Source organism: Pomacea canaliculata, linkage group LG10 (assembly GCF_003073045.1).
Source record: "Pomacea canaliculata isolate SZHN2017 linkage group LG10, ASM307304v1, whole genome shotgun sequence".
In the NCBI taxonomy this organism is placed as follows: domain Eukaryota; kingdom Metazoa; phylum Mollusca; class Gastropoda; order Architaenioglossa; family Ampullariidae; genus Pomacea; species Pomacea canaliculata.
In genome coordinates, this window is record NC_037599.1 from 16983105 (window position 1) to 17004113 (window position 21009).

Sequence of the window (21009 nt, forward strand, 5' to 3'; positions counted from 1 at the left end):
GACAATAAATCCGATTTTGTCGTAAAGGGATGTAATGCGTAGCATATTTCATTTTGACGAGCGAAGCGCAGCAAAGTTCCTTCCCTTATATGAACAACAACAGACGTTAGAGGCGATGCATGTGTGTGTGTTCGCTGAAGCGATATGGTGCGGAAGTTGATTCTGTAGTGGAATAGTTACGTGACACGTAAAGACCACATAAAACGTACCGAGAAAATACCTATAAATCAACAAATAATTGACAGCGACTGGATTTTGAGGAGCCTTCCATTTTGGAAGAGGATCTTCGCATGAGGTCGAGGTAGGTGCCATCCATTTAGTGCCTTCGGTTGGGGAGGGGGGAAGTCACCCACTTAACTCTTCACGTCTGACTCGCTTGCTGGACGCTGCAGCGCATATCTCGCCCCTGTTGGTGTATTCCGCAACATCTGTGACTGTAGAGTCGGTAACTTTCAAATTCTTGAGGATCATGAAACATGTCTGATAACGTGACCGCAGGCTGCAAGAGTTCAGATCGTGTTCATGAGCTTCTGAAATGTTTGTACACTGAATGTATGCTCCCGCGCCCTTCATTGCCGTTAGTGGGTAAAACACTGCTTCTGTTGTCTTAGAAAGAGGATAAAGGCAGTCCTTGTGTCAAAAAAAAGTCTTGTGTGGCACGTGTATGGATTTTTTTTTAAACACAGACGTTGAACAAGTGGATGAGCTGCTTTTGGCGAAAGCACATAGAAACAAAGATCAGAGTATAGTTCTTGTTTGTTCCATTTATTAGTAAGAAAGTCAGGTACATGTACATCTAAAGACAGACGTATGGGTGTTGAAACCTGACAGAGGTCGTCGACAGGCGCCACACTTTTGTGTCATAATTTCGGGTAGGTAAATGCGATATGTCGTTATTATTTGCGTGGGGATGTGTTGTGAGTTGGCACTGTTTTCGTGTTCTGGGCTAGCGGATGGGTGTGCATTTTTGAGGGTGGGAGGGCGGTCAGGATAGCTGAAGAGGTGGGGAGCATATGACAATGATTTACTGAGTCCCATGATTATTGTGTGTTGGTAGGAAGCGTCCCTCCATTACTTTAATCATTTCACTTCTGATTTATGATTATAACACTCATTCGCCGCCCTTCTTGACCTTCGCGGAGCCTACCTACTACTCCATGTCAAGTCGCACGTCGCTGGGTGGCGTTGGGATCGTAAGCATGACGCGCGACACAGTCGTCACGCTTGATGACCACGACCGTCACGTGACATGACCGTGGGTGCATTGCCTTTAGTCTCCGCGCACTCCTTCATCCATTGTGTGAAGGATCAGAGTTTTGCGTGTGTGTTTTTTTAAATACTTCAGATGTTACCCAGCAGTTAAATTGAAGTCGTTTCCCCCGTGGATGTGATCAGGGATTTGATTTTCTTGACTGTCGTCTGAGAGAGTTTAAGAGTCCTCGTGTGTGTGTGCGCGCGCGCGTTCGTGCAATTACATTCCCATCCCTAGTTCTACTTTTTTCAACGATAAGAATTAGCTGGCTGGGATACCCTGGTCCTAATTTTTCTTACCAACAGAGTTGACCTGCGGGTTATCTATCTGCCTGCCATTACTGATAGAGCCAGTAACTGACTCAGCGTCCCAAACTAAAAGAAACTGGTAGGTGGGCGAGCCACTGCCTTTAATTGGCATGACAATGCTTGCACGACACCATCGGCATCCCTATCCCTACCATACCCTCCCTGAATTTTGATCAGCGATTGACATATCCTCATTATATAAAAAAAACCTCATCACATCGATAAAATTTTAATAATATTAATGAGGATTTGCATAGCGCCTCTCCAAAGATTTGCTCATAGCCCTTTACATAAATCATACATAGACTAAATCATCAACAACTATGCTCCATTGCATATAGCAGACACGCTCACTTCTACAACATACACTCTCATCTACAACATACGCTCACTCATAAAGTAAATTACAGACACACGTTATATAGTTTCATGTGAGGACAGTGTCACAGTGAAGTCGTCGTCACCCACCAAGTATTTTATTTTTTTTTTAAGTTTAATGTATTCCTCCTGTGGTGTGCTCAGTACAGAAAGAGAGAGTAGAGGTGAAGGGATTGCAAGCAGCCAGGGAAACAAGGTCATGGCGGACAGGCAACGGGTCATCGCCCACACCCCAGTCGTCATAATCTTCAACACAGGTGCGTACGTCCGTACGCGGAAACGCAGAGCCGGTCGTTTGTGATGGACTTTCAAACAAGTAGGAGGTTGAGGGTGTGGTAGTCACATTTCTACTTGGCCAGTAACAATGCCTATGTGTGATCAAGTCAGAGTAGAACACAAACGTATATAAATGTGCAGGATACCGGACTTGTTATGCCCAAGTCAGTGAGGAATGCTGTAGACTAAATCGTGGATTGAGAGAGTGCCGTACTGAGATAGGATGGCTGCGCGTGTATGTGTACGCGTTCGCACGCGCTGTAGCAACGGATGCAAGCGTACACGGCACTCAGTACAGCGCATACGTAACGAGAAGTGCTGCGCGCCACCAGCCAGTAGGCGGAAGTACTGCAGCCCACAGCCCACCACCCCTCGCGCACGGAATGGGAACGCTCCACGCGCTAGCAACTGCCTGGGCTCTGGGGGGGCGAGCTACGTGATCACGACGTGCCTCGCTTCGCCAGGCATTTCGCTCGGTAAACGCAATCGCTGCAGTTTACCACCGCGTCAGCAGTACCAGGCAAGCGAGGCTCAAAAAAAAAAAAAAATCCATCCGACTTTTTGACCACGTCATTAACTAGTTCTCGAACGCCTTGACTTTCGACCAAATCGGTATTCGACCAGGAAATTCGACTTGGAATCCGAACAGGAACTTTTTGAGCCGAGTTGAGCCGAATGGCGTTCATTCGGCCCAGTGCATCAGTGTGAGCAGAGAGAGAGAGTCATGAAAGTGTGCAAAATGGGCAGAAAATGCAAATTTTGTGAATAACATCACCCTGATAGTAAAGTGGTAGCAACACGTTTTTCCGAAAATTTTGCAAAGAGCAGACAAGCAACAATGGCAAAAAAAATGAAAAGAACTGCAAAACAATAACAGAGTTTGTTTGGTTTTTTGTTTGTTTTAATAAATACACTTTTATTTCTTTATTTCTTGTTGAGACTCGTGTTTCATGGGTTTCATTTGCTTTCGTTCTCGTTTGGTTCTCGACCGTCTTCCCGGAACGAATTATGTTCGAGAACCGAGGTATCACTGATTTTTTTTCGCATGGGCAAGCAGAGTGGTGACTGCCACGTTGTGATAATAATCATCATCAGAAGAAGAATGAAGAGGTAGTTGTGGTGGGTCACACCGTGTCGCATATGATCGTCCTTGGGCGCCTTCAGGCGTAAGTAAATGAGAGTAAACGGCAGGGACAAGAGGTGGGGTGGGGTGGTGGTGGTCACGCGACGTCACACAGCTGGCGCCCTCTCTTCGTTTCAAAAAAGTAACGGGCGACTACTCTCAGGCTCAAAAGCCATGTCGGAGCGTTGCCCAACAGCCAGAGGCAGTCGGCGAAGGTGATGCGTCATGATCCAGCAGCAACGCAACAACAGAAGCAGCATTACCAGTAGGAGGACCGGAAGAAGAGGTGGGTGGGGACGGGTAGACAAGTCTCCGCTTCGTGCCGACGGAAAGACAGATTCAAGCTGGTCGACAAGTTGCCCCCTGGAATCAAGAGTCAGATATAGTGTGACATCACTTGTTCGCACAACTTACAAAAAAAAAAAGTTTGTAAAACTGCCGAGGGCTAATGCGGTAGACGCACAAACAACAATAATAATGTAATTACATCAGTCCCTGCGTCCTTCAACAGCATAGCCAAGGGCGAGTCAAGCTGCGGGGTCGAGGCTGGAGAGGGGTGGGGTGTAACTTTGTAAGCCATAGTTTTACTTTTCATTGTGTATCCGCTTACATCTCTCCTGAGCTTGGTCTACACTCTACAGGCCCGAAAGGCGAGCCCCCTGTGCGCTGCGACGCAATTGACAGGAGCTGAGGACCGCTCCACCGAGTGGTTGATGCACTCGCCATGCTGTTTGGGTGGGGAAAGGGGGAGGGGAATAACGTACACAGTAGCATCGTCAGCACCTTGGCAACCAAACTGTCGTCTGCCTGCCCTTGCCCCCCCCCCCACCACCACCACACACACTCCCCGACCACGAGGTGTGGCGTCGGGCCGTTGCGTTGCCTCCTAGCGTAGCTGCGCGTCAGAACTCCGTGTCTGCTGCAGCAGCAGCAACAACAGCAGCAGCCGTATCACCGTCCGCTGCGTCAAAGGGTGTTGGATGAGAGGGAAACCACAGTTGCACACGCTGCGATGCGACCCCCCATCCACATCATTCTCCTGAACACCTCTCCCTTTCTTCCTCGTTCACGATCTGACTATTAACATACATCAGAGTCCTGCCTAGAAACACCACGCTCAACATTTTTTTTTTCTCTTTTTTTTTTTTTTTCAAGTAGGATGTATTATCGATCACGGCATAGCTCGTAAAGGTCTCTGTGAACGTTGTCCTAGTCAGGCATTTCTGGTGTTGCTTTTTTTTTTTTCTTTGGCCATGCCTTGCTTACTGTACACAACGAAAGCAGTTGTGGTTCGGTCTTTTGATTGCAATCTAGCCAGCACCAGCAGCAGCAGCAGCACCAAGCGCTAGGCGCGGTGCACGGAGGCGCAGGCATCTCCTGTTGTGCCTTTAGTTCGGCGGCGCACACATCCGGCCAGCCTCGGGTTGCAGTAGTAGGCCACTGGTTGGTGAGGCGGTGGGGAGACAGGTAGGTGCTTGAACCCGTTTGTCAGCCAGCCCTTTGGCGTCTGCTAGCAGCGTACTCTCCACTCGGCGCTCCACTCCCCAGCCGTGCGTGTGTGTAGCTTTTTGAGTTGTTCACGTCGTTGGACGGGTTCGTAAGGATTGTTGTTGTTGTTGTGTCGGCGGCGGTGGCGTGGTGGTGGTGTAGTGATGGTGTAGCCCAACGCACACGCTGATAAAACAGCAGCGACTTGAGCGGGCGAGTGTCACTGGCAGCGTGGTTGTGGTGGCGATAGCGGGTGGTGGCGGTGGTGGTAGCGGTGATGGTGGTTACAGCGATGTGCGGCAGGGAGGCCAGTCACTGCGCCATGTCCTCTGTGCCAGCGTGCGTTTCAGCTCGGTTATCAGGACTTGCCAGGTCTGTAGGAGCCATGCCAAGTGACGACTGCCAGAGGCCGAATGCAGCTGTCTTTAGGATTATATTCCCTTCGTGAACTCGCTTCGTCTGAACTGATCCGTTGCTGGACGAAGGTAAGATGTAGCACCGTCGACATTTGTCGTTGTTTTCAGTCCGTGCTGCGGCGTCGCTTGTGTCAGAACGGTTGTCGAGAAGCTTGAGGTCGTGTTCGTGTGCTCAGTCGGTCTTTGGAAGCTTGTCATTTCGCTAAAAGAACAGTAAGAAAACAGTTGTTTCAAAGCAGTAAAGTTTGATGTACTGAAAGAAACCGCCAATTCTACCCTATCTCTTTTTTTTTTTTCTCCATCTTTGTGATCGTGTTTGAACGTACTCGTATTTGTGTATCCCTCCTACCCCATGTAAGTTGTGTTTTAAAATATGTTTCTTTCGTTTTCTTTCTCTGTGTCTCTCTCACGCACACTACCTCACTCTCTATCTCCCCATCTTTCTGTTCGAGTATGAAAGTGTTGGTATCTGTGTATCCTGCTTACCCCATGTATGCTATGTTGTAAAGCACACACTCACATTCTAACTTTCTCTCTCTCCCTCTTTCTGGTCGTGTTTGAAAGAAGTGTCCATATCTGTGTATCCCTCTTAACACATATATGCTATGTTAAAAAACATTCATTTGTGGTCTCTATCTCTCTCTCGCACACTCTCTCCCTCCCTCTCTTCGCCAGAATGCACAGATTGGTGAGATGCACCTCCTTTCAACTATTTATTACTACTTATTACTGTTCTAAATATCATCACCATGCAAGTACCCAGGTGTGTGCTTACAATACTCGCTGATTGTCTATTGTATATTGTCACTACTGTCTATGCCACCTGCGTTACTTTTATTCACGTGTAGACTTAAATTACCATAAAGTCACAGAGCTAAAGTAATACAAGTTTTCCTTTCTTCCTCTCTCTCTCTCTTCCCTTCTCTGTCACACGCACTCACTCGCTTACTTACATCAGTGTGAACTCATGTATCACATCTGATTATAAACACACAGCTTTAAAAATAAAAGCAGCATCTCTCGGTGGTACAAAAGCAGCCGAGGGCTGGGGAAGTGAGTGCATTGTCCGGGTGCAGGCCATAACTCAAGCTCACCCCCTGTGTGCAGGCGAAACGTTGTGCTCAGTGTTCACTGACATTACTGGCGGCACCGCACCGGAGCCTACCCTAAAATAACTTCTCAGGGTTAAGAAACGAACCCCTCTTCTCTTTAGAGCTCGAATAACGAAGCACTCTTGTGTGTTTGTGGAAAAAAACCCACACGTGATGTTTTTGGTGATGCTTTTGCTGCTGAAACCTGTGGAGAAAATAGGTTTGGTCTGTGTGTGTGTGTGTTGACGGTGTCGGTAGAGTGTGGAGGAGGTAGGTAGAGAACGCAGAACTTCATGTTTGTGTGTGAACAAAGTGTTCACAAAGCCGGGGAACGATCTTTCTGTGGTTTATTACAATAACTGTGGGTGTGTCAGTAGGGCGCTGGAAGATAATGTCAACTCACTGTATACATAGACGGCTGTCTATCTATATATAAGATGTATCGTCTTTCGAAGCCCTTGATGTGTAAGCGACCACACACCTAGTGAATATTCGGGTAGTTAACTTTTTTTCTAGGACAGACAGTGTGGATAGTCCTCCACACCTTTCACCCAAAGAGCTTTTGTAAAACTATTCTTTGGTTGGTTACACAATGACTTATTTGTCGCCCCTGTCTGTGAAGGAGGACACAGAGAGACAGCAGGTTGTACTGTCAGCAGCATCGACACCCGCATACACGTGAGCTGTCTCTGTGAGAGAGACAGAGACAGAGCAGCTTGTGCCATCAACAACATTATCACGCCTCATTACCCCTGTCATTGCACTAAACAAGTGCTGGTGGTGGTGTGGTCGTCAGTCGCGGCTCGCCGCCGTTGGTGGTGGTGCTGCTGTAGTCGTGTCCGTGCTGGGGTTCACCTTTTCATGCGAAGGTGAGTGTCAGCGACATCTGTCGGTGGATTCGGTCGGGCGGCTGCTGCTGGTGGTGGTGGTGTCGGTGGCTCACTGAAGGCGAGGTGACTGTCGGACTGCCTGTCGTCCACTTTGTTGCATCTTTAAAGGCCAACCATTATTTTCAAAGGAGGGAGCTTAGTTTATTATTATAAAACTCGATTCCGTTGACGAGGGACAAGTCTGTAGATATCGCAGTTTTCACCTGGGCTTTGGAAAGGTAGCCAAGAACTCGCTTTCCGGGATGTCGCAAAAGTAGGTCTGCTGGCTGGATACAGCCTCATTAGCACGAACCTCTCGTAATGTCCGCAGCCTTTAGTTAGAAATGGAATAATTTATATGTATTTTGTGTTTTAAAAGTCTCAACGCATTCAAAACAAGTTTAAATCACTGCTATGTTCTGTTCGGTGTCAGCAATGTTTATATTAATTTCATCTTTGACTATGTCAGCCTTTACTGTGGATATACTGTGGTAACCCATGGATTGGACGATCGTGGTTGGATTATTGCAAATTTGGGTCATCGCAACTTCTTGGATTTTATTTTGTCGGTTCCTGTCTGCTAGTGTCATTGTAAAGTGTTTCTAGTCCACCATTCTATGCTACAAAGACTTTTCTGTGGGCCAACAACAGAAGCAACAAAAAAAAAAAAAAAAAGAAACAACAGCTGGTCGCTAGATGACACCATACTGTGACATAGCGATGAAAATAATATTACCATACAATATCACAACCCTTATATATATATATCCACTCTAATGCATCCCGCTTCTCGCCTTTTTAATTGACAGATGAAAAGTATTATTGTGTTCAGTTTTTTCTTTTCTCTCATCCATTTTAGTCCTCTATGCTGTCTCCTCCTTACTGCCATTAAGGAAGCTAAGCCGACGACTTGGACAAATGAGATGTCATTCCTGTGTATTTACTTTGCAGAATTCACTGTTCTTGTTTTTTTCCATTTGCAGCGTGGACCCAATGCGCTCCCTCGCCATCTTAGCTTCAGAGCCAAGAAATGTCAGGTAGCAGAAGCATTAGCAGCGATCTCTGCAGGACTGAAGCTTGACGAGAGGTTTCCGTGACCAGTCCACCCACTGACCTACTAGTTCTCTGCAACACAAATGCCATGTTCTCAAGCACCGGCCAGCACCAGCCTGAACCTCCATCCCAGCAGCGAACCCCCCCGACCTTCGCCGGTGGCAGCGGCGACCCCCAGCAGACGGGGTATTCCAACCACGGGTACCCAACGCCTCTGCCTTCGGAGGCAGCTTGAACTGCAGTTCCCCGACCCCGCTACCTCCACGCGTCCAGACAGCAAGCAGCAAGCCCTACAGGAGGAGGGGCGGCCGGTCATGCAGGCGATGCTGCATGCTTGTCGCCCCTGAACGACTACCCAATGCCGTCGCCTTCCAACTCAGGCTGGGTGACGGCCATGGGGGAGGCGACAGTGCAATGCCCCCGCACTGGCAACCTGGTGCCGCACAACGCCCTCTCGCAGCAAGAGCTGCGCGAGTTCTCGATGGCTCGCTCTCACGACTTCGCCTCCCAGCAACATGTACCCCCACCATCGTCACCTCACATGAACCCTGGCAGCCCTGCCAAATCCCCGCAGTGCACCGCGTACAACAACCAGGTGATGTCCGCGGTGCTGGCGTCGATGACGTTTGCAGGTGGGCAAAGGGGTGTGGTGGAAGCAGCAGGCTCGTTTTCGATCGGATCGCCAGAAGTGTCGCAAGGGTCGAGCCTTGACGCGTCGCCAGGAAATGGGTTTTCGTATGGCTCCGCGGACGACGAGCCTTTCATGGCAGGCAACTCTCCTTTTCAGATGAGCGGCGGGGAGGAGCTGTTCGGTTCGGTTCCCTCCGTTTTCACCCACCGCATGAACGGTGATTTGACCCTGGGAGTGAATCTTAACACGCACACAAGCGAGCAAGGTGTCGCGGCGCAGAATGTAGCTTTCAGCGCTGGTCAAACCTTTCAGACACAAGGGTCTCCTGTAAACAGCCCCCACATGTCCCCTTTAGAAGTGCTCAGACATTTCCCGTTGCAACAGCAGCAGCAGCAGCAGCAGCAACAACAACAACAACAACAACAACAACAACAACAACAGCAGCAGCAGCAGCAGCAGCAGCAGGTGTCTGGAACGGCCAGTGAAGGTTACTGCCGGCGGTCTCGGTCGGGGATCGGAAAAAGCCCGACTCGGAAAAGCTCGGACCGCCAGTCGCCAGCTCCCTATTCTCCGCAGCGGCGACCTCGCACGCACTCCGAGAGCTCGGCCACCGTGTCGGACGAACTAAACGACATGAACCTCGGCACAGGGGTGCCTTCTCCGGCCGGCTCGTCGCTGTCCCCAGGCTGCGAGTCCGCCATATCTTCCCTGCATGGTCTCCACGACAACCAAATGGCAGCATCCGACGCACAGACGTACGCCATGCCTACCTCTGCTTCTGGAAACTACCTGCTGTTAGAGCAGTTGGTGAACTCCGCGGACACCCTGGGCCCCTTCTCAGCGATGGACTCGTACCGGGAGGAGGAGGCGGAGTTGGCGGAGCTGTTGACCGCATCCTCAGCATTCGGGCTCGTCATCTGTACAACAAGCACAAAGTTTTGTATCGGAGCTCATGTCGCTAGAGACGGTCATGGACAGCATTTCCACGGCTACTGGCGGGGGTTCGGACATGTACGAGTCTTTCCCTCTGCTGGCGGACAGCGTCATGGAGGCCACCTTACCCGAGCCACCGGCTGGCGCGGGCATGAATGAGGAATCGGCATCTCTTCCGCGAATGGAGTCGGACGACAGTATGAAGATGTGTGTCGGCGAGCTGGACGTATATTCTGGAAGGAGGTCGGTAGAAGGCGAGAGCCCTTCCTCGTCAGACGGATTAGCATTCGGGGTGGCGGAGAACGGTATGGGTAGAACATTGTCCAGGCGCTGCACTCCCACCCCCGGCGAGCACGTGGCAGAAGGTTGGGGGTCGTCAGAGGGAGGCGCTGGCGCCGGGCCACACCCTTCGGACTTGTCGGGCTTGCCTTTCCCTCACAGCCAGGAGTCTGTGGTGCTGCACCCGTCCCTGGAGAACCCCTACAACCCCAAACTGCCCACCCCGCCCATCGTCCTGACTCCTTTCACCAGCTACGAGACGTACATGCGCAGCGATGACAATTTCGATGAGTTCATCTTCCGGACGTGCTCAACTACAGCTCTGCTGATCTGCCACAGCCGTCGGCTGCGGCGGAGGAGTTTGCCGCGCCGCCGGCCGCCGACAGCAATGGTGCAGTTCGGCAGAACGAGCTTGCCGCTGCCGTGCGACTGTCGGGTGGCGCCGAGTTCTTGCCGCAGGCGGGTGGCGTGTGGCGGACGACCTTCTCTAACGACCTGCCCTACAGTAGCAGCGACGTGCAGCAGCTGCACGACACGTCAGGGAGTATGTACGGCTTGAGCCAGCAAGTTGGCGGCAACTCCCAGCAGCAGCACTGGCTTCGGACAGTGACCCAGGCAACCTTCCTCGATACCACCGCTCACACTCCTTCCAGGACAACAGCCTGCGGCCGCAGGCCCACGGACTGGTCAGCTTGCATCACTGTCACAGCGATTCTAGCCTCGTGGACCACGGGGGAGGAAGTTTCGACAACTGCCACTTGGGGCTGGCGGCCGGGGGCAACGGCGGTGCTGGTGGGCGGGACGGTGGGATTGTCCTGTCCGGGGGGCAACCCTTCGACGCCTGGTCGACCCCGGAAGCTTTTTCCGTAGACAGAAGAAACCGTCATCGCTCGCGATCGGCTTCTCCGTGCACCAACACTCGTGCAGAAATCCTCTTCAAGCTACGAAAGGTGGTGGAAAGGCGACTGTCGGGGGCCGACTTCCGGATTACCGGCAGCACTCACCGGAAGTGACTTGGCATGACCTCCTGAACCCCTGCGTCCGCATGCTTCTTTTCGGATCACAATAAGTGTAGTAATTCACCTTTTTTTGTTTTTTGGTTTTTTCACTCACTTTTCAGGTGTTGGTGTCGATTAACAATACTGCCAGAGATCATCTCACTCACTGGAGTGACGGGGGGCGGGAGATCGCATTTCTGTGTACATTTCTATCGCCCGATTTTCAACGCAAAAACCTATTTTTTTACGATATTGTGCATAAACGCGAGCTTTGTTATACATTCCCTAACAGAGATCATTATGACATTTTTGTGAACCCTCCACCGTTTTTGGCGTTTGTAACTGCGCGGGTGCGTACGGGTGTGCGAGTGTACCCGTGTGTTTTTCTCGTGTGTGTGTGTGTGTGCGGGCAAGTTAATGAGAGATAAACGAGACTATCGTATTACGCTGTCCTCGAATTGAAACCAGTAGCTAGGGACGGGTATGTACCCACAGACGGTGCGCACACTCGAGGGCAGAGCGGGCAAGCAGCGAGAAAAGAATAATTGTCAAGCGAACCCGGCGTGTGAGGTTGAACGTCTCTGGCTTGAGCAGAGAGAGAGGAGGAAAAGTCAGAAACTCTTTCCGATAAAGATAAAAGCAGCCCACAATAAACTTCAACTCACAGGACCTACGACCTTTTGCTTCCTCTCCACCACCACCACCCCACCCTCCGCCCAAAGTCTTTCTTTGTTCGTCGCTCCATCCTCCTATCTGACCACAACGTCTACTGACCTATATACTGTTCACTGAGGTTAAAACTCAACTCCTGGTGTGTGTGGTGGTGTGGGGTGTGGTGGGGTAGGAGATGATGACAGCAGTACTATCTATGCTATTGCGGAGGAAGGTCTGGTGGGAGAAGGGGGACAGCACGGGGAGACAACCTTTTGTCTGGCTCAGCATGCCAACATTTACCATAATTTCAAGCCTTAAAACCAAAACTGCTGTAGATGATTGCTGACTGGTAATGTCGAATGGAAATCAGTCACTGGATGGTAGGGGGGCTCCTCGTGCAATCCAGCTTCACTTCACACGTGCGCGCACATTCCCCCCACACCCACACACACACAAGCAGGGTGAATGAAGAATGACTGACTACACTCCCTCATGTCAATTCCAAACACCTTTAGCACCTACCTGTGGGTGGGAGATGGGGTGGGTAGACAGGTCAGAAGGGAAGATCAGATGTGAGCAAATGAAAAACACGCTGAAAGGGAGGAAGCAGAAATAATTGTTCAGAAAAGATGAGAAAATGTATTATACAGATGTTGATTAAAGACTTGGTCATTATTGTTATAGTGTGCATTGTTATAATGCGAAGGAAAACATCAGATTATAAAATAATATGCCAATCTCATCAGTGCCTCAACTGCAGTACCAGTTAACACAATAAGATGTGTGTGTGTGTGTGCGTGCGTATGCGCACTTGCTTGCATCCTGTGATCGACTATATAGCTTTTCTGTCGCTTTTTAAAGAAATCCTACAGTTATTCTAAAAATATGTTTTAATGTCTTTGTCTTTCTCTATTTTTGTATAACTTATATATAATTAGATTCGGTTAGCTCATTCCCCCCCCCCCTTTCATCAGCAAACTGCTCAGAAACAGTTTATTTTTCTGCATACTTCCACTTCGCTCTACCTAACATTCACCCAACTGACACAGTCTTACACCTGACAATAGAGGATCTGAAACCGAGAATAAACTTTACTACATGACCTGTGCTTCCACAATATTCTAAAATAGACATTCTAAACGTTTTCTTTTGTTATTGTTTGTTTTGTTTTTTTGGGGGGAGGTGTAACTGAAACATGCATCACAGGTCTGGTGTGTGTAGGCGTGTGCGACAGGAGGAGGAAGAAAGGATTGAATGGGTTTCTGAGGCACTGTTAGAACTATACTTAGTCTAACCTTTCGCAGAGTTAATTAAAGCGACCATAGGGGGAAGTCTCGTGATGATGGTTCTAGAACAGTCACAAATGTCCGTACATACTGCGCCTGCGCGGCAGTTTCGTCCACCCCGCGAGACATCGTTTGCGCAAGCGCTGTGCTTGATTGACGTCATCGGCAGCTTGTACACGTCACGGGCTTAACGTCGCTTGTCTTGGTGGCGGATGACGTGCGAAAGTGGTTTTGTCGAGACCTTGGCTACGTGACGACGTGAACGACGGTGGACGCGGTGTTTCCCATGGTGCACTTGTCAGACCGCTGAGTGCGGCGTCATCGACCTCTGGCAGGGTGCGCTTGACAACCGACAGTGTTTAGGTCCTGGTGCTAAATACACCTGCACACCCACCTCCGACACCCACCCACGCACGTGCAAACATCTGTAAGGTTTTACCTGTCCGAATCTCTCTCGTCTGATAACCCTCTCTGCGGTGGGGGTGGGTGGAGAGGAAAGAAATAACTCTGGTCGTGTCTTCTTCCTTCCCCCATTCCCTAGACGTGTTTGTTTGTTGTCTACCCGTATATTCCATTTTCACGAGCAAATTTACCTTTTGTGGGATCGATACATGATTCTTTGTCAAACGCAACGTCCAGTGGCATCTGCAGATTCTTAGTCAGTTAACAACGATGATTTCTTTTTAATGAAGGTAAGCACTTTGTTTAAAGGTCTGGTTAGGTCCACAATTTTTTTGTAATGACTTGGTAAAGTTAATTGCAATATTCCATTTACTCAAATCTGTGTGAATTACCAAATTCTGTTCTCGAGATAGACCTCTACAAACATCACCACACACACAGGTCAAGGCCAAGAACATGACGTCAGGGTTGTACATGATAAGTACATGTGAAGGCATGTCATGAATTTGGTCTCCTGTGCATGGTGAAGTTTGTACTCCAGTATCTCGAGAACGGAAGAGGTAGTGTCTTGCACTGTGCTTTACTCAGTCATTAGAAAAAAAATGAACCTTGACCTTTAGAAACAAATCAGGGTGTATATATACAAATCTGATTGAAAGGTTAGAAAAGTCTGTATGAAAGAAACGAACTTACATTGGTCCCCTTACACGAAATGTGTCTGGACGATTAAAAGAAATGAGAGACGTTGATTATGGAATAAGATATGTCTGGTTTGTATGCAAAATATTTGCTTTGTATGTAATGATACGGATGTGAACCTAATAATCAGAATGCGGGGTTAGGCAATGTGACATTGTATACCAGGTGTATATGGCTCGAATTGTTTTGCGTGCTCCTTAGGGTTGGCTGCATAAAGGTTCCCGTCTCCCCCTGTCTCTAAAGCCAGGTGTTATAGGTTATATCCTTTTTTTTTTTTATTCTTCCTCGGGGGATAGCCTTGCACCTTCCACCTCCAATCGTTAGAGCAGGTTTAGGTTACTATCTTTATATGCGTCCCATTGGTGAAATGCTCCTGCCATCTTTACTCTGCCTTTGGAGAGTTGCATTCCTCCGTCCTGCTGCCTCTGACGGTTCACATTCTGCATGAACAAATGTGATGTTCCCGAAGTAATACTTTCTTCATACTCTGCTTCTTCCTCCCTGTCAACAGATGTAGGACTGTTGGGCACGATGACTGTGTAGTCTGTCATTGCTTTTCCTCTTGATGCTTTTTTTTTCTGTCTACCTTTCACTTCAACTTACCGTGGTCACACTTGGTGTATATTCCACATGTTTTGAAAGAGCAACTTAATATTTTATCACTCCACTGACAACAGCAATAATAATAATAATAATAATAATAATAATAATAATAATAATAATAATAATAATAATAATAATAATAATGTCTTTATTATTATATTGTATAACCTAGCCTCATACATTCAAGTGTGTTCACTTTCCTCGCATGTTGCAGTATGTGCGAGGGTCACATGACACCAATAGTTTCAGGACGAACGTTAGGAACATTCAAACGTTGGTCACGTGCTAAGTGTAAACACTTGAGCCAAGACAATACAGCTTAGAGCACTACAGAAGTTTGACACTTCGATACTTTGCTCGGTTAAGACCGGTATGATGAGTATAATTCCTTTCTTTTTTACTTGCTTGCTTTTGTCCGTTCTCTGTGAATGTCTGCCTAGTTTTTAAAAATTGTGGCTCTACCTGTTCTCTCCTGCTTTCTACTTCAGAAACTCTTTTCTTCAGTTTGAAAACATTTGTTTGCTGTTGCCCCATCCACGATGGACGGAGTCAATATCAGGATGGGTCACTCCGTCTTTCACAACCCCTTCTCTGTACTATTCCTCCCCTGGCCATACAAACACACGAAGGACTCCCTCCTCCATCTTTGTTTCGAACCGTCGAGCTTTCAATCGCTGGAGTTGCTACTCGTCCCTCACCTCTCTACAAGTCCTTATTGAAAACCTTCTGTTGGTGCACTAAATGCTGCCCCTAACTTCATAACCCTGTTCCATTTGTAAACCCTCGCTGTAAACTTTATTATTATTTATTTTTATTTATTTATTTTTTTATTTTTTATTTATTTTATATTTATTTTTTATTTTTATTTTTATTTATTTATTTTTTTATTTTTATTTTTGCTTTTTATAAGAATAATATCACCTGAACTCCAGGTGGATTGTACCATTGCCGTGGGGGATTCTCTGTGGAAAGAAGCGAAGCCAGACTCAGGTGCAGAAGGCGGAAGAATGGAGGTATCAAATGGAGACGAGTTCACATGTAATGTGCTTGTAGCTGCCTGATTCGTCAGGTCTGTGGAATCCTCCCTCAATTACCGCGCATCTGTCTTGCAGGCATAAAAAAGGCGTGACCTGCAGGGGTTAAACACCACATTCGTCAGTATCAGAGGTTTCAGCCGTCGTTCGGCGAGGACTGGGAGGATCGCACGACGATGTTGTACAACCGACCTTACCTGGGAGACCTGGTCACGACCAGAAGCAGACGAGCAGCAGCATCGCTTCTCACGTTTCCCAGCTTCCATCTCTTCAAGCCAGCCGAACCCTCCCGCTCTCCTTTCCCCTACCCTAACCCCACAACCACGGGGAACCTCCAGCCTCGCTCTCTCCTGCAGTCTGGCCTGTTGGCAGGTGAAGGCCTGCACGCGCAGGTACGATAGAATAGTACTTACATCCATGCACGGCCCCCGTTTACTTGACGACGGCCTGTGCGCATGCGCGGCCCGGTATTTTCCCGAGGTGCACTGGGGTAGGGGCTGGAAGGCTCGCTGGCTGGATGGATGTTGCTGGCTGTAGGCTTCAGTCAACACCGTTAGTGTACCTGCCAGTCGCACTTTGAGCCAGCACCCGAGTGAAGACACCAACGCGTCGTGCGTTGAATTTAGTACCTTTACCAACAACACCCCAGCCTCCCTCTTACCTCCCTTCGAGTTGTCTCCCCCACTCCCCCCCTAACAATCAACAACACCCCAGCCTTCCTCTTACCTCCCTTCAAGTTGTCTCCCCCACCCCAACCCTAACAATCAACAACACCCCAGCCTTCCTCTTACCTCCCTTCAAGTTGTCTCCCCCATCCCACCCCTAACCATCCTCTACCCTTCCACCAACATGAATCCTGACTTACATCACTATGGTTGTGGATTTCAAGACAGTAGGTAAAGCATGCCAGGTAAACCACCATTAGGCTGTGTGTGTGTGTGTTACGGGTGGGGATGGGGTGGCAGGCACCTGCTTGTTTGCCACACGGGTAGCGATTGGCTGGTCTGAGGTGGGCAATGGATGTTGGAGAGAATCGCTTGGCCGCTTGTTGCCGTGTGCAGCAGGTGTCCGATGTTCGGGGTGCAAGAATAAAGGACCAGCGACTGTTGACCGACGGCGACTGGCAGGTAGCTTTAAAGGGCCACTGCAGGGATTTGTTCCAAAGAATTTAGCTTAGATCATTATAAGTTTAGATTATGATATTAGTTTACATCAGTTTAAATACTAATTTCCAAAATCGGAGCAATTAGTCCTTTTCGTCGCACTCGTTATGTATGACACCTGAAGACATTTGAGTTACAATTCAATTCAACCAATCAGAACATTATCTTTTGTTATCTAATCCTTTCTCACCCCTAGAAAAGTTTTACCATCTCTCTCTCTCTCACATATTCTGATCGGGAGTCCTTAATAACTAACCATCTCACCTGAGTACAGAAAGTCCAACTCGTCATCCAGTTTTAGAACTCAGACTTGGTGAGCTCTCTACTGTAGCCCAGTGTAACCACATCCATGTTTTAAAGTGTTTTAATGTTTGTCTGTGTGTCGGTGTTTCAACGGTTGTGTTTCAAACGGAACGGATTTTTGTTTTCTCTTCCTGCCACTTCCCGCCTACCCACCCCAGATTTTGGGAGTGAGCATTTTGTAACGAACCAACCCTCCTTTGGTGAGAGAAAAAAAGTCTTTGTTTCACTTCGGTGGGACTTGAAGGCAAGGCAGGCATTTTCCCACGACTTGCGGTCTTGGCCGTGGTGTGGGTCTCTTCTCTGCAGACCTCCCCCGACACACACACACGTTGTTGTGGTAAAATACAGACTCTTTGCTCAAAGCCTTCAATCCACCTTCAGCTTTGTGACGAATTCATCTTTTTCTCACCCTTTCTCCCTCTCCATCTCTCCTTCTCTCCATCTCTCCCTCTTTCCCTCTCTCCATCTCTCTGTCTCTCCCTCTCTCCCTCTCTCCATCTCTCCATCTCTCCATCTCTCCCTCTCTCTATCTCTCCCTCTCCCTATCTCTCCCTCTCTCGATCTCCCCCTCTCTCCATCTCTCTGTACCCGACTATTTTTCTCGTGCTTCTACACACCCTTGGCACCATAACGATCTCTTAATCAAAGAACTAATGAACAGATGGCTTTGTGATGGACGGAGAAGAAAATGAAGAAGAAAATCGAGCCAAATATACAAAAGTATATATTACAAAAATCCTAATAAAAAAAGCAAACAAACCAGCATCTATCAACGAAGAGAAGATGGTTTAGAGAAATTATTAATTTTGATGCTAGACTGCTACCCGATTTTCCCAGAATACCAAGGAGCAGGGTGCTGTCTACCTTCACATCATTCCACGAAACACGGGGGGGGAGGCTGAATTGTTGTCTGCCTTTCGAGCAGCGGGAATTGTGCTGGTGGCTGGCATACAGTAAAAATAATAATATAAAAATAAAATAACTCCACACTTTCAGCCACATATCACCAGGGTTGTCTCGGCCAGGTAAATCGCTGTAGTGATACCCTAGTTCGTGGCACGGGTGGGCTCTAGGCTTCATGGACATACTGAGCCCAGGCAATGAACTTTGAAGGAGAGGGACATGAGTTTAAACATGGAGTTAAGAACACTTTCTTCAAAAGTACGAAATTATGGAGGCATTATAGACCATCGTATTATCACACGATAAGTCAGCCAGTAAATGTTGGAGTTACTTCAAAAAAATGTGGAGAAAACACTTTGCCAGAAAGGTTATCTTGGCAAATCGACAAAATACGCATCAGTGCGACCCTCTCCAACTGAAGCAAAGAAAAAAAAACTTTTTGTAGACAAAACATGTTTCCCGTGTAATGTAAATGCCTTTGTGACAAAGCAAACAATCAACATCAAAACAAAACAAGGCTGTCTTAAAAAACAAAACATTTTTTGACGCGTTTTCCATGTAAACCAGACGTCTGCACATATAAATAATAAATAAGTAAATACACTGTGTTACATGTGAAAGGAATCCTCAACTAGACACTCTTCAAGGCTTCTTCACAAGATGGGTGGACTTCATCTAACAAATGTTGTGTTGCTATCTGTATGTTTCGTCTCAAGATGATGTAGAACTGCATCACCTTCATCTGAAAGCAATCGGTGAGCAGGCGCCTCCCCCATCTGAAGATGCTGTACAACTGCCAGTCCTTCATCTGACTGGTCTCCTGTGTATATTCTGTCTATCAGTTGGTCTCATTACACAATCCTGTGTGTATCTGGGTTTTCCCTTATCTGAAGGCGCTCTGTATGTGTGAGTATTCATCTCAAGATGTTTTACAATATTTGTCAGGTTCACCAGCAAGTATTTGCCATTGTCAACTGTCGTTCATAGAATAGTTGAGTACAGGTACCGAGTCTTGTCTACACAAATATTCTAACAAACTCGCAATAGGACATGCATTTCCAGATTTAAAAAAAAAACATTGAGAACATAAGCTCCTGTTTCATGTGACACACCTGGGGAAGAAATGTGATAGGTGTGACAATGGATACTTCTGTGCCTTCCTTTATTTTATTCCAAGACTCACGTTAGCTCATTCCGACAAGGTACAGACTCAAATAATGGCATAGAGTTTCTCAATTTCTCCAACACAAACTTATTTTAATATATATATATAAACGACTTTTAAAAGGAATTAGCAGAAACTGACTACTAAACATACAAACAAATAAGCAAACACGAACTTTTGTTGACATATTGTTATTAAAAGCTTCAATTCGTCATATTCCAACACAACCTTTGTATATATATGAAGAAGACAAATACAACAAATTAACAGAATCTGACTGTTGGACAAACAAATAAATATTCAAACAAACAAACAAACGCACGTATAATTAGTCGCAAAATGACTGTCGTCTCAGAGGATGTGGCCAGCTTTGCGAAAGCACTTGAAGTGTAGAGACTTAGCAAGTGCTTATTATCTGTGTCCTACATGAACACCAGAAGCCTGCGGATGCTGTCGGAGGTCCCTGTATCTGTGCATCTCTAGCAGTGCGTGCGTGTGTGTGTGCGTGTGTCGGCGTGCGTGTGTGTGTGTGTCGGCGTGCACGACTGTCCGCGCATGCGCTCAAGCGTTCATTCGCGCGACCAGGAAGCGGCTTTCACCCTCGGCGAAGGGTTCGGTCTGAAAGCAGACGGACGACGGGAGGAGAGAGAGAGCTGTCCCCCCCCCAACACACGTTGCTCTTCAGAGAAGAATGACAAGAGGTGGAGAACAATGAAAGTCGAGAGGTTCGCGAGACCTGCAGTGCCAGGAACCACAGCGCCTCGCATCGAGGGTCCAGACCCTCCTCCACCCTCTCCTCACATCGTCCAAACCTCCTACCTCCCCACAAACACACCTCCACCGGCCTTCGCCATAGCAATCGATAATATCACAAAGCAGAACCTGCACCCGCGTGACGTAGCATGCGGCAAGAGTGGCCTCCCTTGGTTCTATCTCTTCCCTCCCCTTTCCCCTTCCCCCAACACTCTCTCTCTCTCCCAGCCCCGTGAAGCTGTTAGAGCCACACGCTTGATGGCGGAGGCATTCCGAACACAACTCGCTTGTTGTATGAAGTCGGGAAAAACGGATACTGTGCTTAGGAGGGGGTTGAGTTCGAATGTGTGCAGGAACAGACTGGCGATAAGGCCAAGAGGGGGTGATTCACCGTCTGTGAAGGCCTCAGTGCCGTGTTCATTCTCATATCTTCAACGTTTGTCGTTGGCTGGATGCAAGGAAGCCGGGTGAGCGTGGAAGGATGAAGACGAAGTGAGCTTGCCACCCTGGATTGGTGCTGCGCCAATTAGAGGAGGTGTGGGAGGTAAGGGTTGGGGGAAGATGCAGAACCAAAACCAAGACAATAAAACATTAACAATAATATTCATTTATATTCCGCCAGCCAATGAACAAGCTCATGGAGCTTTACAAATAATAATCATTACAAAAAATAATAATAAAACTGAAAAAACAACCAAAACGACAGGAAGGAAAAAGGGATAAAGCGTGGGACGGGAAAAAGTGAGGTGTTATCTGATAAACAGCTGACTGAACACAGTGTTCCATTATCCAACAAGTCTATGAAATTAAAATAAATATATAAGTTGTGGTAAAAACATTCTGCAGGTTAGAAGAAAGCGGACGACCAGCGTTGTTTATTCAGCCTGGTTAAACATTTCACCCTCCAGGACTTGAGATCGGCAGTTGTTTATGTCGTTGGGGAAGTCAT

General features: G+C 47.8%; 1 protein-coding gene across 4 annotated transcripts; it reads left to right on the top strand.

Moving 5' to 3' along the window:
* Positions 1-88: 88 nt before the first annotated feature.
* LOC112573588 (ankyrin repeat and KH domain-containing protein mask-like) lies at positions 89-11416 on the top strand. Of its 4 annotated transcripts, XM_025254097.1 has the most exons (3): positions 4811-5310; positions 8185-9287; positions 9324-11416. In XM_025254097.1, exons 2-3 carry the CDS (start codon positions 8613-8615, stop codon positions 9975-9977), a joined length of 1329 nt encoding a protein of 442 aa, XP_025109882.1. In that variant the 5' UTR covers positions 4811-5310; positions 8185-8612; the 3' UTR covers positions 9978-11416. The 4 variants fall into 4 exon arrangements, with proteins under 4 accessions (XP_025109880.1, XP_025109881.1, XP_025109882.1 ...); XM_025254095.1 differs by lacking the exon at positions 4811-5310 and adding an exon at positions 89-301 and having other exon boundaries at positions 8185-11416; XM_025254096.1 differs by lacking the exon at positions 4811-5310 and adding an exon at positions 4683-4804 and having other exon boundaries at positions 8185-11416.
* Positions 11417-21009: the final 9593 nt, after the last annotated feature.

What these genes read in the sequence shown, in the direction of transcription:
- LOC112573588 (XM_025254095.1), top strand. Translation starts at nt 8,613, where the DNA reads ATGCCGTCGCCTTCCAACTCAGGCTGGGTGACGGCCATGGGGGAGGCG.